A 15527-nucleotide genomic window follows, 5' to 3' on the forward strand; every position below is an offset into this window, starting at 1 on the left:
AGTCAGCCATGAGTAAAAGTGTCCAATAACAGTATTCAGCTGGTCATGTGATCCTAACATGGCAGCCTCCATGAGGGGACCCTCTCCATGTAGAATGAAACTGTTTTAATAAGGTTACTGATAGGACTGGAGTCTTCATCTCATGTGAGTGCTTATGATTTTATACATAGGGTATCAAAATTACTGTTAATTTCTTTGAGTATTTTATTTTTAATTTTGTTTTATGAGGAAAAAATTATCAGAGCACCTTTAAAAGAACCACTTTGGGTTTCCTTGCATGCCACCAGCAGAACCCTCTGGACATCCTGCAGACACCCATTAAATGTCCCAAAGAACTACAAAGTGTTTGTCAAATGCTCGAAACCTTTCACTTTGATGGTGTAACTGAAAGAACCGTTTTTGCAGGAACTAGGAGTAATTTTGTAAATCGGTCCAACCAGGGCTTGATTCAATTGTGGCATTACAAAAGCACTTCACAACTGCAAGAACACTGAGGATGAAGCAGCCTGTTAAATCAACAGAATCAGTGCATAATCTAAGATGACTGTACAACTTCAATTGCATATAGTAGATGTATGCTGGTCTTTATTAATGCTCCAATCAAGTTATATGCAAGGTTAAAGGGATAGTTCACCGAAAAAATGAAAATTCTCTCATCATTTACTCACTCTCATGCCATCCCAAATGTGTTTGACTTTCTTTCATCTGCTGAACTCAAATGAAGATTTGTAGAAGAATATTTCAGCTCTGTTGGTCCATACAATGCAAGTGAATGGTGACCAGAACTTTGAAGCTCAAAAACCACATAAAGGCAGCATAAAAGTAATCCGCATGACTCCAGCTGTAAAATCCACAGTTTTTTGGGTGAAAACAGACCAAAAACAATGTACTTCCGTTGTAAATCTTTCCACTGCAGTCTCTAGGCACGATCATGATTTCAAACTCGATTACACTTCCTAATGCTTGACGCATGTGCAGAGTGCAAGATGGCGCTATATGAAGTGTAATCGAGCTTGAAATCATGAACGCCAAGGAGATTGCTGATGTCAAGATTTATGCGTATGTCTAAATAAGGTGAATTCAGGTAAATTGGACCATTTTTTGACAATCATCTTAATGTCAAAAAGTAAAAAAAATATTTAGCCTTAATTCGCTCTGTGTCTGCACAATTTATACTTTATGTTTATAGACTTCGATTTATATAATAAACATATTTAGATATTATATTAATACATGTTTGTATATTTTTCTGTCATTGTCAAACATTTATTGCCAGGAATTATTGTTGCATGCTGTATTGTTGTCTATTTTATAAATAAACATTGATTTTAATAATTTAATAATTTAAACATGTTTATGAATGAATATCAGGGCTGATCCACATCCACTTATAAGCATTATCAATCTATTCCACAGATTTCGCCCTAAAAAAAAAAAAAAAAAAAAAAACTTAAAAAGATCACAGATTCTATCTGGGCCTGTTTATGAGGACAAATAGTACAAAATAAAGAAATAAATAAATCAAATAAAATAGAAGAGGACGCAGTGTCTATTGAAAAATTTTACTTACATCATTTAATATGCACAAAGTACAGTACAAAATCATGAGTCCCTAACATGGCAACAAACATTTTGCCCAAATGTCCTCAGGAAACCGTCATCTGCATTTCGTTCTCTTCAAGGTGTCAAGGAGCCAAAGCGCGCTGAATCACAGCAGCAGTCTCAGCAAGCGGCAAGAAACAAGGAAGACAAGGAACACAAAAACAAGAGTGAAAACCGATTATACAAGGTCCATATATACAAAGAGACAAAACAAAAGATTGACTTATGAGCTAAGAAAAGAGTCAAAGGTGGTTGATGTAAAGAAAAAAAATTAGGCTGCAAAAAAATATTGCTACCGGAACATATTTTGAGTGTAAGGCAAAAAGACACAAACATATTGTCCAATAACAGTGATGAACATCATCATCTCCACTTCCAAACAGTTTCATTTCCTCTCTAGTGTGAATAAGTACAATACTTCATTATATGAGGCAGCCTTCTATCAGGGATTACTACCTGGTGCAAAATGATATTGCAAAAAATTGTACTTCAAAATCCTTTGACAACAAGATTGTTGAAGATTTACCCTGATGGAAACAAAGATGGGCTCCTGTGCATTACTGAAAAAGAGCAAAGCTGTAAAAATTTTAATTCAGAAGGAGACTGCATTAATGCAAAATATGCAGTCCACTAAAAGTCATCTGCACTCCTTAAATATTTGTGCATGTGTAATATGACCATTTACTTGAGTCTCAACGGAGGATTACTCGACCAGGCAACAGCCTTCAAATGGGGATCTAAAAAGTGTTAATGTATGGCTGTCAAACTACAACGCCCATAATGCACTGTAATTCAAATGGGGACTGTACAACAATCTGAAAGGTACAAGTGTGCGTTATGCACTGAAACTACTCTTTAACAGTGCAAAACATTCAGGGGCACCTTTTAAAGTTCACCAGCTCACAGAACCCAAAGATCTATAACCCATCAAGTGGGAGTAGAATTTCTTGAACATTCTGACTGGTTACCACAATTTAACCAATCAATGGAGACTTTTGATCAATATTTCGAAACGGTGGGCAATATTCAGTAACAAAGGAAAGCACAACCTCATGCAACATCACGCCTATCTAAAAAGGACAAACTCTTCTTTCCTAAAAGCCTCGAGAGTAAAAGGCCACACAGAGAATGAAAGGACGCCCAGGTATTACAATCACTCCTCTAGAATTGACAAAAACCCAAAACCACTCGGTTTCTTTAGTCTTGACTGTTCCTCCACTCACGATAACAGAAGTTGCTGTAAAGTCAAACGACAGGTTTCACAAAAACAAATGTAACAATGTGCACAATGCTGCTTGGAATGCCATATTTTCTTTTCATTGTTTTTTTTTTTTTTTTTGACAGTAGCAGTCTTTTTTTTTTCTCTCAAAAGTACACTCTGTAGATGTACACCAAAACCCGTCTGAATATTCTCCATCAGCCATCTCTCGTGTATCCACTGAGGAGTGCTGATCTGAAGAGTACAGAGAATAATCATTTCAAGTAACGGGACGAGGTCCCTTGAAGAATTTAAAGTCATATTTTGTGGCTACTGAGTCACTTGAAAGGAATGGTTCACCCAAAACAGAAAATGTTGTCATTATTTACTCATGTTGTTCTAAACTCATCTGCTGTTGCTTTTTTCAGTGGCGCACAAAATAAATTTTGAAGAATGTACACACTCATCTTGTCCATACAACAGTTCATAGTGACCATGACTGTCAAGCAAGAAAAAGGTTAAACACCGTAAAAGCAGTCCACACAACTTATGTGCTGTAAGTCAATTTTCTCGCACAAAGCTATCGTATAACTTCAGAAGACTTGAAATGTAGTGCATGAGTCATTATATGGTAAAAGGAATGTGTACAATCTTTTAAATTTCTCCTTTTATGCTCCACGGGGCAAAAACAGCATACATGAAGATTCTGGTTGAACTATTCCTTTAATCATGAGCTTTATACCCCATAAAGTGAGAAGACCAGGTTAGTTTTTAACTGCTTTGCTTTGATCCTTTCTTCTTTTACAAGAAATTATTGGACATACTTTTAAATAAATTGCTGGGTAAACCATAAGCATGATCAATATCTGTGCGTTGTCTTGCTTCTTAAAGAAATAGTTCACCCCAAAATGAAAATTCTCTCATTATTTAATCGCCCTCATGCCATCCCAAATGTGTATGACTTTCTTTCCACAAAACAAAGATTTTTAGGAAAATATTTCAGCTCTGTAGGTCCACACAATGCAATTCAACAGATTCCAAATCTCTAAAGCTCCTAAAAGCACATAAAGGCAGCACAAAAGTAATCCATACAACTCCAGTGGTTAAATCCATGTCTTCAGAAGCGATATGATGGGTGTGGGTGAGAAACAGATCAATATTTAAATCCTTTTTACTATAAATTCTCCTCCCTGCCCAATAGGTGGCGATATGCACAAAGCAATTGATCAAAAACAAAAGAAGAATGTGAAAGTGCAGATTTATTGTAAAATAAAAATTTAAAAAAAGACAAATATTGATCTGTTTTTCACCCACACCTATCATAAGACATGGATTTAAACACTGGAGTCGTATTACTTTTATGCTGCCTTTATGTGCTTTTTTGTGCTTCAAAGTTCTGGTCACCACTTGCATTGTATGGACCTACAGAGCTGAAATATTCTTCTAAAAATCTTCATTTGTGTTCTTCAGAAGAAAGAAAGTCATACACATCTGGGATGGAATGAGTGTGAGTAAATGATGAGAGAATTTTCATTTTTGGGTGAACTATGTCTTTAAGACAGTGCAGTGTGGTTGGTGGCATGATGCTGCCCCATTTCTGCCTTACTTAAGATCATCCATTCTGTTTGGATTAGAGAATGTAAACAGTTGGAGGAAAACAAACAAACAAAAAAAGCACAAAAGAGCACCAGACACTATATACCAACGAAAGGACTGAGTGGTCACAGTCCCACAGCACCAGGTCTAACCCCCTTTATGCACTTTTCAAAGAGGACTTGGGTTGAGAAGGCAAGCTGATTCCAATATGAACTTAAGAATATCGCACATGTTCTTTGCTGTCAAAAGTTGCTTTGCATTCAGCACGGGCACCAACTGGATGAGCACCAGTATATTCTCCCTGTAAAGAGAAATTTTGTGTGCAAGATGGAGATGCAAAATGTCACTTTTCTCCTTCAATGACCTCATCCCATGATTCCTGGTCTTCCTCTTCCACTTCCACCAAGTCCTCAGTGTCATCTAAGTCCTCATCCTCACATTCATCTGCCCAGTCATCCTCAAAGCCCCCTCTGTCCACCTCCTCTTCCTCCTCGTCCTCCAAGCCCAGTCCTCCATTCCAGTCCATTTCTTCATCATCATCATCATCATCATCATCATCATCAACATCATCATCCACCACCTCCAACCCTTCGTCTTCTCCTTCATCTTCTATCAACCCTTCCACCACCTCCCCTTCATCACTCATATCCTCCTCTTTTATGTTTTCACAAGAGGAGGAGGACGGCAAGAGCAGGTTGTCCAGCACCTCGTCTGCATACGGTTCTGTTTGGACTGTGTAGGTGGGTCTGTTAGGGGCAGGGATGAAGAGCGGAGCAGCAGGTGGCAGGGCTGGTTGGGGTATCCTGACTGTGGAAAGGCCTGCCACATTGGCCGGTGGGTGTAAGATGGGCGTACTGGGCATGTATTCGCGAATCTCACCTGGTTCCAGAGGATCGGGGCCGCAGGGGTCGTGCTCGCTGCAGGAGAGCTTGCCGTCCAGTTTGGAGATAAAGAGCATGCCGTCACGGTGCTGTTTGCAGTAAGAGTTCGGACACATCTCGCAGTAGGATGCAGCCTCCCTTCCGCATTCATTACACTGATGCCACGGACACTCCCAACGGCCTGGAAAATGCACAAGAGGAAGATTCAGTCCTGATTCAGCATGAAAAAACACGAATAGATGATTCAGCAAGCAAAACATTCTCAAATATGGAGTTTTCCATTATTTAGCATTATAAAAGAAAGTTCCTTTAAACACGGTTCCCACACTTTTTGACCAATGCATTTTCATGAGCTTTCAGTTTTCAATTAATTTGATAGAGATTTCTAAGAGACAGACTCTCCATTTTTTATGTCAGGTACCAATCCATGGAAGTAACAGATTTAAGAAGAGGCAGACCAAGAGCAAGGTTTAGTTACAAAGGATAATAAAACAAGTTGAATGCCCTGCAGATCCACTACAACAGAGTTCTGCTGCCTCGCAATGAGGAAAACACATTCACCTGCAGGTCTCTTGGACAGAGTCAGACAGTCGGCATGGTAGACTTTAGGGCAGCCGGGCTTCTTACATGACACAATCTGCCCTCCATCTCCACAGTAGAAACATTCATCCTCTCTCTCCTTGGTGACCTCCAACTGACTCTTGCGCTTCACTGCAGCCTTCTTCTTCAGCTTTCGTGCCTTATCGTCAGATGAGGGCTGATTCTGAAGAGAAAGTTTTGTCACTTGGAACAGGAATCTTAAAGGAGGTCACAGAATAAAGCTCACGTTCTTTCATACGAATGTAACTTTGGGTTAAACACAAGTTAAGTTCTATTACCGCAGAAAATTATTTGTGAAACCAAACAAAAAGACGCATTGACAGTTGCAGTTAATGGGACTGCAAGTCTATGGGACAATCGTTTTTGTATTTTCTGTGGTAATCCAAAACAAACCGCAGATGTTGTAAATTACAGGTGCACCTAGTCATTTGTTTTGTTCATGTTTTGCTGACTGATACGAAGGAGTTCATTGACTTCACTTGATACTGACACCTATTGGTGTGGATGCTGCATCACGCAAAAGCACATTTTTAGTTACTGATGCCATTGTAGAAATATCTTATTTGCAGGCATTTTTGTGGGTGCATGCTTAATTTATTCCTTATAAATAGTTTTTGATAACAGTGGTATTACCGTGATAATGCAGTAGTATTTTTTAGCTGGTCATGTGATCTCAACATGGTGGTGCCCATGAGGGTGCACTCAGCTCCATGTACAACAAAACTGCTTTTTCAAGATGACTGATAAGACTTGAGTCCTATGTGAGTGTTCAACATTTTCATTTTCAACATATTTTTCAAAAATACTTTCCATTATACCATTAAAGAGCACCTATTATGGTGTTTAAACATGCCTAATTTTGTATTAAAGGTCTCATACAATAGATTTACATGCATCCAAGGTCAAAAAACACTTTAATTTGCTCAATTTAAATTGCAGCATTACCTTTTTTTCCCCAGTGTCAAAAATGACTCGTTCAATGATCCGTTCTAAAGGATTCTTTCTAAACTCCTCCTTTCAGATAGCCTACTCTGCTCTGATTGGTCAGATGTCCCAGTCTGTTGTGATTGGTCTACCGCTTAGTGTAGTGTTTGAGGTTCAAAGCTGTTCGCGAGTAGCCAATGAAGACCAGAGGCGGGGTTTTTTGTTACCAAATTACGTAGGTTAGTACAGGAAGGAAGTCTGGATTTACTAATGACTCGTTTCAGGTGTTCAGAATCGGTTCTTTCTTTTGGGAGTCAATAACTCCATTTGTTGTGCACTTAGATTTTTGAAACTTTGCAGACTTTTTTTACATTCACAAACAGCTATATAACACACTACATGAAAGGTAATATTTGAAAAACCATAATAGGTGCTCTTTAATATGTGCAAAACTTCTTTAATAAGCAAAGATATTACTGAGTGCACCTTTAAAGTCAATGTGAAACGCTGTTCCTCCATTTTAGTTCTAAAATCTAAAGCATTTCAAAGTGAAACAGGCTATTCAACAAGAAAAATGTAGGGACTCGATTTTATCCATCAGAAAATAACTGGATTGTAAAAAGTGGGCAATAAATTCTAGAATAGAGCCAGGTGGTTGGAGGAGCGTAACTGAATAAGTAAGAGGGATTCGTGACGCATGATAAATCGGTGGCCAATATATTATTGGCCAATAACCAGGCCAATAAATACTCATACAAATGGGCACATACAAGGATTCCCGTAAGTACTCATATAAATGGGCACCATACAATTTATGCAAGCGTATTGTCTTTTATTTCTCATTTAAATCATCATACATCTGTACTATAGGCACATTTCTGGTTCATGTTACATCCGCTAAACCTTAAATAGCAGCAGTTAAGAGTTGGCCAGATTGTCAAGTCCAAATTTCAAGCTTATAAATGACACATATTTTTCAAATAAGTAGCTTTTAATGAATTAGCTAGAAGTTCCAAATTAGAAGATTGCATTTCTTTTTTATTTCTTTTTATTATCAGTTATCGGAGCTGCGAATTATCCATCAGCCAAAAAGGAAAGTCATTTCAGAGGTCTAGCAGCTTATTACATTTGGATAAAAAAAAATACTGAAGTGAACCTTTTTTGCTTTTTCTTTTTTAGAATAACGTGCACTGATTTATTGTTCCTGACAAGAATAATGTGCAAAGTAAGTAGGGTGAATTTAGATTTTCTGCTGACCATCATGCAATCAAAATATTCCTTTAATAATAAAACTTCATACCTTTGGTCTGACACCAAGGAATCCACTGCAGTTAGATGCCCCACATTTACACACCGTTTTTCCGTTACCCAGACACTCCAAGTTATAATTAAAAGTGAGTTCCACTCCTGAGAACAATCAACAGTAACATTAAAAATCATTCTCCCCTTTCTTGTATTATATAAACAGATTGTGGTTAAAGCCCACCTGTCGGGATGTCCTCTAATGCAAACAGCCCGACTCTAGTGTCTCCATTCACCGTCCACTTCTGTGTCTCGCAGTTGGGCTGGCAGCTGTGGTTCATAAAACGTGCTTGGTTTCCCTTGGGCCCGGCATCAATGATGCGATCCTGCACGCACACAGAGAACAACACCTGGTGTCAAGGTAAGTGGAGAACAGCTTATCAAGCTTTGGGTTGAGGACTGACCTAGGTGATACTGACCTTATCCAGTGTGAGCATGTAGAAGTTACAGATGTCGTTTTCCTGTGCGTGTTTGATTCTGGAGCGACACTCTTCTTCATCAATGACCTCCCCCACGTATTCATTCACAAACGCTCCCTATGGTGAATTACAATGAATGTAATGAAGACACATAATTGGCAATGCACCAATAAATAACAGAATTAAACACAGAAAGACGCATTATGCCTGGTAATGAAAGGATGCTTTAGGGACATGTTGCAGATTGTATTTACCAACCTGGAATATTAGGATGATAACTAGACTGACATTTTCTGAAGGACACCAGTGCTTGCAAAGCAGCAAAGGAATAGGGTTAGGTAAGTAGTTTTTGGCACATGCACAGATGACACACACAGACAAAAACTGGGCTGCATGCATACAGTCCGTGTGGACTTTATTGATGACAGGTGATCAAAATACAAAATGTTGTATTGAAGTGAGAATAAAAATAAGGATGAATCTTGTCAGTGATGCAAGATTTAGATACAGCAAATCCCCATGAGGTGTCAGTGATTGTTTTTATTGCACTTCTAGAAGCCGCTGTTATACTGTAGAAGCAAGCCATTTGAAATGTAGAATCCTCCACAGCCGAAGAACCGATACTTCCAAAAAGCAACTATCTGCACCGATTAATCGGTAAAACCGATATATCGGTTTTACCTCTAAAACCTCTTAAAAATAATCATTTCAAGCCTATTTGCATAGCAAAATGTGATTAACTATCCTGAAAAACATGGGTAATAATTAAAAATAGTGCAGAGTAGCGTGTCCCCACCTTCTTGATGTCTGACACACTGCGTAAGCCCCACCCTCGTGACAGTGTCCTGAAGATCTCCACCTCTGTGTACTCGCGTTTGGTGAAGCACTGGTTCTGACAGCGCTCCCCGGCTGGACACACTTGAGGGTGACACTCGTACATCAGCATGCGATTGATGCACTCCGAGTCAATGCCGCACGGGTTCTCATCTGTTGCTTTACAGTTACAGCGCGGTATCTCAGACAGATCTGCTGTGATGATTTGCACTTTCCCTATAGGACGGTTCACCTGCGTGGAAATCGATCAGATGAGAGTTAACAGCATGTGATACAGTCTGACTAACAGAGAGCTCAACATAAAGCCAGTTTTACGAAAGAGATGTCAACCGGATAGATATGAAACAATAAATCAATCAATAAAGACCAAGAACAAGGCAAGTCTGTGTCAACATAAGCACATACCTTGATGTGTTTGTATGGAGGAGGTTTCTTGTCATTCTTTCTGTCCTCTTGTAGTTGTCTCATCTCCTTCTCAGCCTGCAGTTCCCTGAACCTGTCAGCTGCTTCATTTAAAGCTGAGATAAAAGGAAACAAACTGTTCTTTAGACCAATTTGCTCGATGTTAAAACAGTTTCTTCTATCACAGCTTAATATGTAGAGGCAACTATAATTTAGCCATTTGTAGGTTTATTTATCAGATAAGTGTAAACAAGCCCTACACATTTAAAAAAAAAAATATTTTAAGATTTACTTATTTCAATTTCATTTAAAAATTCCATCAAATTGAACTGAGTAATAAAAAAAAAACTACATAAGTTTCATTAATTTAATTTAGTTAAAAATGACACAATACATTTTGTTTTTATTCCAAAATGGAATTTTATGAAATTGAAATGCGTACATGTTAAAAGTAGGCTAATTATTATTATTTATTTTTTTAGTGTACATAGCTACATTAGCTCAACCAATGGAGTGAGTCTGGGACGGGGCTTTGTGTTTCATCGACCAATGGAAGACGTTTGCATATTCAGGAAACCGGTTCATTTTCTAAGACCTGTTTGTCATTTGTTTCCATTTCCATTTGGTAGCATTATTGGCGCAGAAATTACACATTTCACCTTTAAACTCAAAGCCAATTATAAGACAAACCACATGACTCATTCAGCAATTGACCCTTCGCTAAGCTCCACCCCCTTTAGTTATGGTTGCTCGCTCTGAAAAGCTCTGCAGAACTCCCCATTGGAATGAATGGGAGGTTGCCCTGAACAACACTGTTTTTGGCATAAACAGAATGGATAATATTTTAATGTGGGCTAGTATGAAGAGTGACATTGTAAAGCAAGTTTTTTGTAAAAGAAACTGTTAAATTGCACAGTAATTTGATTATAAAACTGTGGAGACTGAATCAAAATCAAAGCAAATGATTTTACAGTCACTTAAAAAGAGAAAAACTTCATTAAATAGCGATTACACATCTAATAACATTAGCGTAAGTGAACAGAGCTGTTTATAATGTCTCATAACACCATTCGGAGTAAATTCTAGAGACTGTTGTGTATGAAAATCCCAGGAGATCAGCAGTTACAGAAATACTCAAACCAGCCCATCTGGCACCAACAGTCATCCATGTGATTATCTAATCAGCCAATCGTGTGTCAGCAGTGCAGTGGATAAAATCATGCAGATACAGGTCAGTTAATGTTCACATCAACCATCAGAATGGAGAAAAAATGTGATCTCAGTGATTTGGACCGTGGCATGATTGTTGGTGCCAGATGGGCTGGTTTGAGTATTTCTGTAACTGCTGATCTCCTGGGATTTTCACACACAACAGTCTCTAGAATTTACTCCGAATGGTGCCAAAAACAAAAAACATCCAGTGAGCGGCAGTTCTGTGGACGGAAATGCTTTGTTAATGAGCGAGGACAACAGAGAATGGCCAGACTGGTTTGAACTGACTAAGTCTACAGTAACTCAGATAACCGCTCTGTACAATTGTGGTGAGAAGAATATAATCTCTGAATGCTATTCTGAGATGTGGGTTGGCGCTGTTTTGGCGGCACGAGGGGGACCTACACAATATTAGGCAGGTGGTTTTAATGTTGTGGCTGATCAGTGTATGTTCATTTGGGAATGAGAGCTGTCACAGTTTAATCCATAACATGCTCTTCACCAGATTTATTAAGATTATAAAAAAAAAAAAAGAAAGAAAAACACTGCAGGTATCCTCTCTGGGTAACTCGTGTCACTATTACAAATGACCCGGCAACAACGTGTTTAAAATTTTTTGGATTATTTTGATAAAATCCCACTTAAAAGTATTAATACACATTACTTCTATAGGCTGTTATTGAAAAATAGCAAATGCGTGTCAGAGTAATGGCGGCAGGACAACAGTTGCTAAGACAGGATTGGTCAGAAGCGAAGGGTCAGTTGACCGTATCTTTAGGCCAACAGCAGAGAGTTAAAAAAAAAAAAATTTTGTCTAGATTTATTAAATTATTAAAAAATTTACACAAAACAATTACTTGAATACACCTCTTCTATGATGAGCATTTTTCAATTGCGGAGTTTAAAATCATTTTTATATTTTTTTTCTGGGGCTTAAATAAAAAATGTCACGTGGTTCAATGTCTCATTAATAGCTGCGTTTCTTGAAAAAGAAATGTTGGCATAAGTAGTGCAGAATAATCTTTTATTATTATTTCTTAAATTAAGCAGTGAAACATCTGTTTTAAAATATTATTAAAAAAATAAATAAATAAATAAAACGCTTGTCCACCAAATCAAATTCATGTGGTGTAACCAATGTGTAGGTAGCCATTTTTTTGTTTATTTTGACAAAAACCATAAAGCAGAGAGGACCCCTTCAGACCCTTAAGACTGAGTGTGAAGTAGGGGGGCCTGGGTAGCTCAGTGGTAAAAGACGCTGGCTACCACCCCTGGAGTTCGCTAGTTCGAATCCCAGGGCATGCTGAGGCATGCCAGGTCTCCTAAGCAACCAAATTGGCCTGGTTGCTAGGGAGGGTAGAGTCACATGGGGTAACCTCCTCGTGATCGCTATAATGTGGTTTGTTCTCGGTGGGGTGCGTGGTGAGTTGATGCCGCGGTGGATGGTGTGAAGCCTCAACACGCACTATGTCTCCGTGGCAACGTGCTCAACAAGCCACATGATAAGATGCGCGGGTTGATGGTCTCAGACTTTTTAAAAGATTTCTTATTTTTAACACCTTGGACAACCTTATTTTTCAATGAAACTTACCTTTCTTGTATATGGCATCTGCACCCTTTCCCATTTTTTCCTTATTGTTGGAGTCCCCCTCCATATATGGGAAACAGCGGGCCTGGTACGTCCACACGTAGTCTTTAGAGCCAAAGAAGTGCACAGGGAACTCCCCCACCTCATGCTTCATGCGGAAGATTTTCTCAGGAACGCTCTTTGGTTGAGTCACTTCAGCGGGCCACCACCTGGAACAACGATTCAGAAATGGGCCAACACACATCATATGAATAATTAAATGCACTTTATTTGGGCAGCTGGTTTTGTTGAAGCAACACACAAACATTGTGGAGGTGGGGGCGTGGCTGAGCGCTGTGCTTTGGAGAGTGAACCAGGAGGAGATGAGCGGGGAATGATTTCCACCTGTGCTTAACACCTGTCTTGTGTTTTAGTGAGGAGTGACAGAGGCTTTTAAGGGAAAGAAACAGCAGCAGTAGAGAGAGAGAGAGCTGAGCTGCGTGTGTGTTGGCCACTGCCTTTACGGAGTTTGGGAAAGAAAACCCTGAGTTTTGAGTTTAAAGAGAGCTGTATCGTTGCGCTGATAAGCGAATGTGTTCTTGTTATTAAAAAGACAATTCTGAGTTTGGAATCGCCGTCTCCCGCTTCCTCATTCCTTAAACCTATTACACAAACAAACACACACACACACCTGTAGCGGCCCACTTTCACCCAAAGAATGTCCTTGTAGTGGGGTTTCTTTCCAGCTCGACAGTCGTTACAGAACCAGCTGCCCTGGGGCATGTCGATGTTCAGACACTCGCGGTGAAAGGCAGCAGGACAGGATTCACAGCAGAGAAGACTTCCTCCTAGAGGGAAAGAGAGAAAAACAAACATGTGGCATTGACCCTTTGCTAAGCCCTGTCTTAAAGAGATACAGTAGTTCACCCAAAAATATTTTAAAAAAGAAGAGCGAGAACTGGAGTACACACCTTCAGAACACACAAAACACCAGCTGACGTTAATGTGCTCGTGGTTTTTACATCCTTTGCGTGGAGCGAAATGGTTAGGGCACACAAAGCTGTTATTAGCCAATGGGATGCTGCCAGCAGCCATACAGTAGTCATTGGCGTGGTAGGCCACAGGACAACGCACACAGCGGGTCAGACGGCCTGAGTAAAATGTAAGTTATGATCACTAAATCAGATGAAAAGTTTAAAATGCTTTACCAGTGGCATAGCAACCACTAGCTTACCTCAACCTCTGTTCTTTTGTAGAAAGAAGGGATATATTTGACCACATTTTCAAAAGAAATTACTCGATTTTTTACAAATATTAATTTGTATGCTACATACAATCAATGGCCCTCATTTATGAAACATCAACAGAATTAATTTGTCAATCGTACATAAACTTTGGTGTTGAATTTTACCACAATTTCCATGTTACAATTAAGAACGGTTTTGCAAATGATTGATCTGCATGTTTGAAAAGTGAATGATGGTCACCTTTGGAGATGCTCGGGTTGGCGGGGTTGGTGATGTAGCAGGCCAGACAGACGTGCAGGGAGCAGCGAAACCCGCGGTTCTGAGCAACTGTGGGGGAATGTTTCATAATGCACTCCATGTGATAAAACTTCCCACATACAGGAATCATACACCTTCTGACCTCCTTATCAGGCTTGTTACACACAAAACATGTGTGCACACCTACAAGATGGAAGGACAGGAAATATAGAAAGACAAATCAGAAGTGCTGAGGTGTCCACTGTTCTATCACTGTTGAAGTGCACTTCTTTATAGAACTGGAATCCTAAAGGTCAAAATAAAACAGTAGCATGAGAAAAACACCCACTTAAAAGAACTTTTCACCCAAAAAATAAAATTCTGTCATCGTTTACTTACCTAAAAACATGGGGGCGAGTAAGACGTGCCAAGTTTGACATCAACGGTTAAGAGACAATGCATCTGATAGACCATATTTGAATGTAAACAAGCGCACGATTTTTAAGAGCTACGGCGAAAGGGAAAATTTCAGTGAATAACAAAGTTGAAATAAGTAAGGATTTCACATTACCATTCAGTGCTAGGCGAACTACTCAATTTTGTTTTTAGCTAGCTAAGCTAGCAACTATTCGACAGAAAAAATTGTAAAGCTAAGCTGAAATTTACACTTTAAAAAAGTAGCTTGTTACACATTTCGCTATCACGTGTGACCAATCGGACATCTTTGTGAATCGGACAATTTTAGTTCTAACAATAAACACCGGATACGCAGCTTGATGTATAATGTAGTGTTGTAGCTTGTCAACGCAATGCCGCTACCTAATAAAAAAAAATAGCTTTGCTACTGAAAAGCTTCTTGATTTAAAAACTAGCGAAGCTACCACCTCGCTAATTAGAAATGTACTTAAAGGAATGTTCCGGGTTCAATACAAGTTAAGCTCAATCGACAGCATTTGTGGCACAATGTTGATTACCACAAAAATGTATTTAAACTCATACCTCCTTTTCTTTAAAAAAAAATAAATAAATTTGAGGTTACAGTGAGGCACTTACTATGGAAGTGAATGGGGGCCAATTTTTGAATGTTAAAATACTCACAGTTTCAAAAGTTTAGCCACAAGACAAAGGATATGTGTGTAAACATGATTTTAGTGTGATCAAACCACTTACAAACCTTTTCTGTGTAAAGTTATAGTAAATTTTACAACTTCTTTACCATGACGATGAAATGTCAACAAACCCTAAAGCGACTGTAAAAATGTCAATTTAAACAACTTCACAGCTCAAATAATACATACGTTTTAACAGAATAATTGATGCAAGTGTTTTTATACAATTATAAGCTTCAAATTTCTGTGTTTAAACCCTCTAAAAAGTGTCCCCATTCACTTCCATTGTAAGTGCCTCACTGTAACCTTGATTTTTGCTTTTTTTTTTTTTTTTTAAGAAAAGGAGGTACGATTCTAAATTAATATTTGTGGTAATCAACATTATGCCAATTGAGCT

At 38.8% G+C, this 15527-nt stretch overlaps 1 protein-coding gene across 4 annotated transcripts in view; it reads right to left on the bottom strand.

Moving 5' to 3' along the window:
• Positions 1–2622: 2622 nt before the first annotated feature.
• The window catches only part of LOC127417885 (histone-lysine N-methyltransferase, H3 lysine-36 specific-like), a 30347-nt gene continuing 17442 nt past the window's right edge, over positions 2623–15527 (bottom strand). For all 4 annotated transcript variants that reach the window (XM_051658136.1, XM_051658135.1, XM_051658139.1 and 1 more), the window contains 11 exons: positions 14025–14225; positions 13509–13688; positions 13229–13385; positions 12562–12767; positions 9762–9874; positions 9319–9588; positions 8523–8639; positions 8288–8429; positions 8102–8208; positions 5839–6040; positions 2623–5458 (listed from right to left, as the gene is read on the bottom strand). In XM_051658136.1, coding sequence (XP_051514096.1) covers positions 4740–5458; positions 5839–6040; positions 8102–8208; positions 8288–8429; positions 8523–8639; positions 9319–9588; positions 9762–9874; positions 12562–12767; positions 13229–13385; positions 13509–13688; positions 14025–14225 — 2414 coding nt within the window. In that variant the 3' untranslated portion in view covers positions 2623–4739. The remainder of the gene's footprint in view (positions 5459–5838; positions 6041–8101; positions 8209–8287; positions 8430–8522; positions 8640–9318; positions 9589–9761; positions 9875–12561; positions 12768–13228; positions 13386–13508; positions 13689–14024; positions 14226–15527) is intronic.

The sequence above is a fragment of the Myxocyprinus asiaticus genome, chromosome 27, assembly GCF_019703515.2.
Source record: "Myxocyprinus asiaticus isolate MX2 ecotype Aquarium Trade chromosome 27, UBuf_Myxa_2, whole genome shotgun sequence".
Lineage (NCBI taxonomy): Eukaryota > Metazoa > Chordata > Actinopteri > Cypriniformes > Catostomidae > Myxocyprinus > Myxocyprinus asiaticus.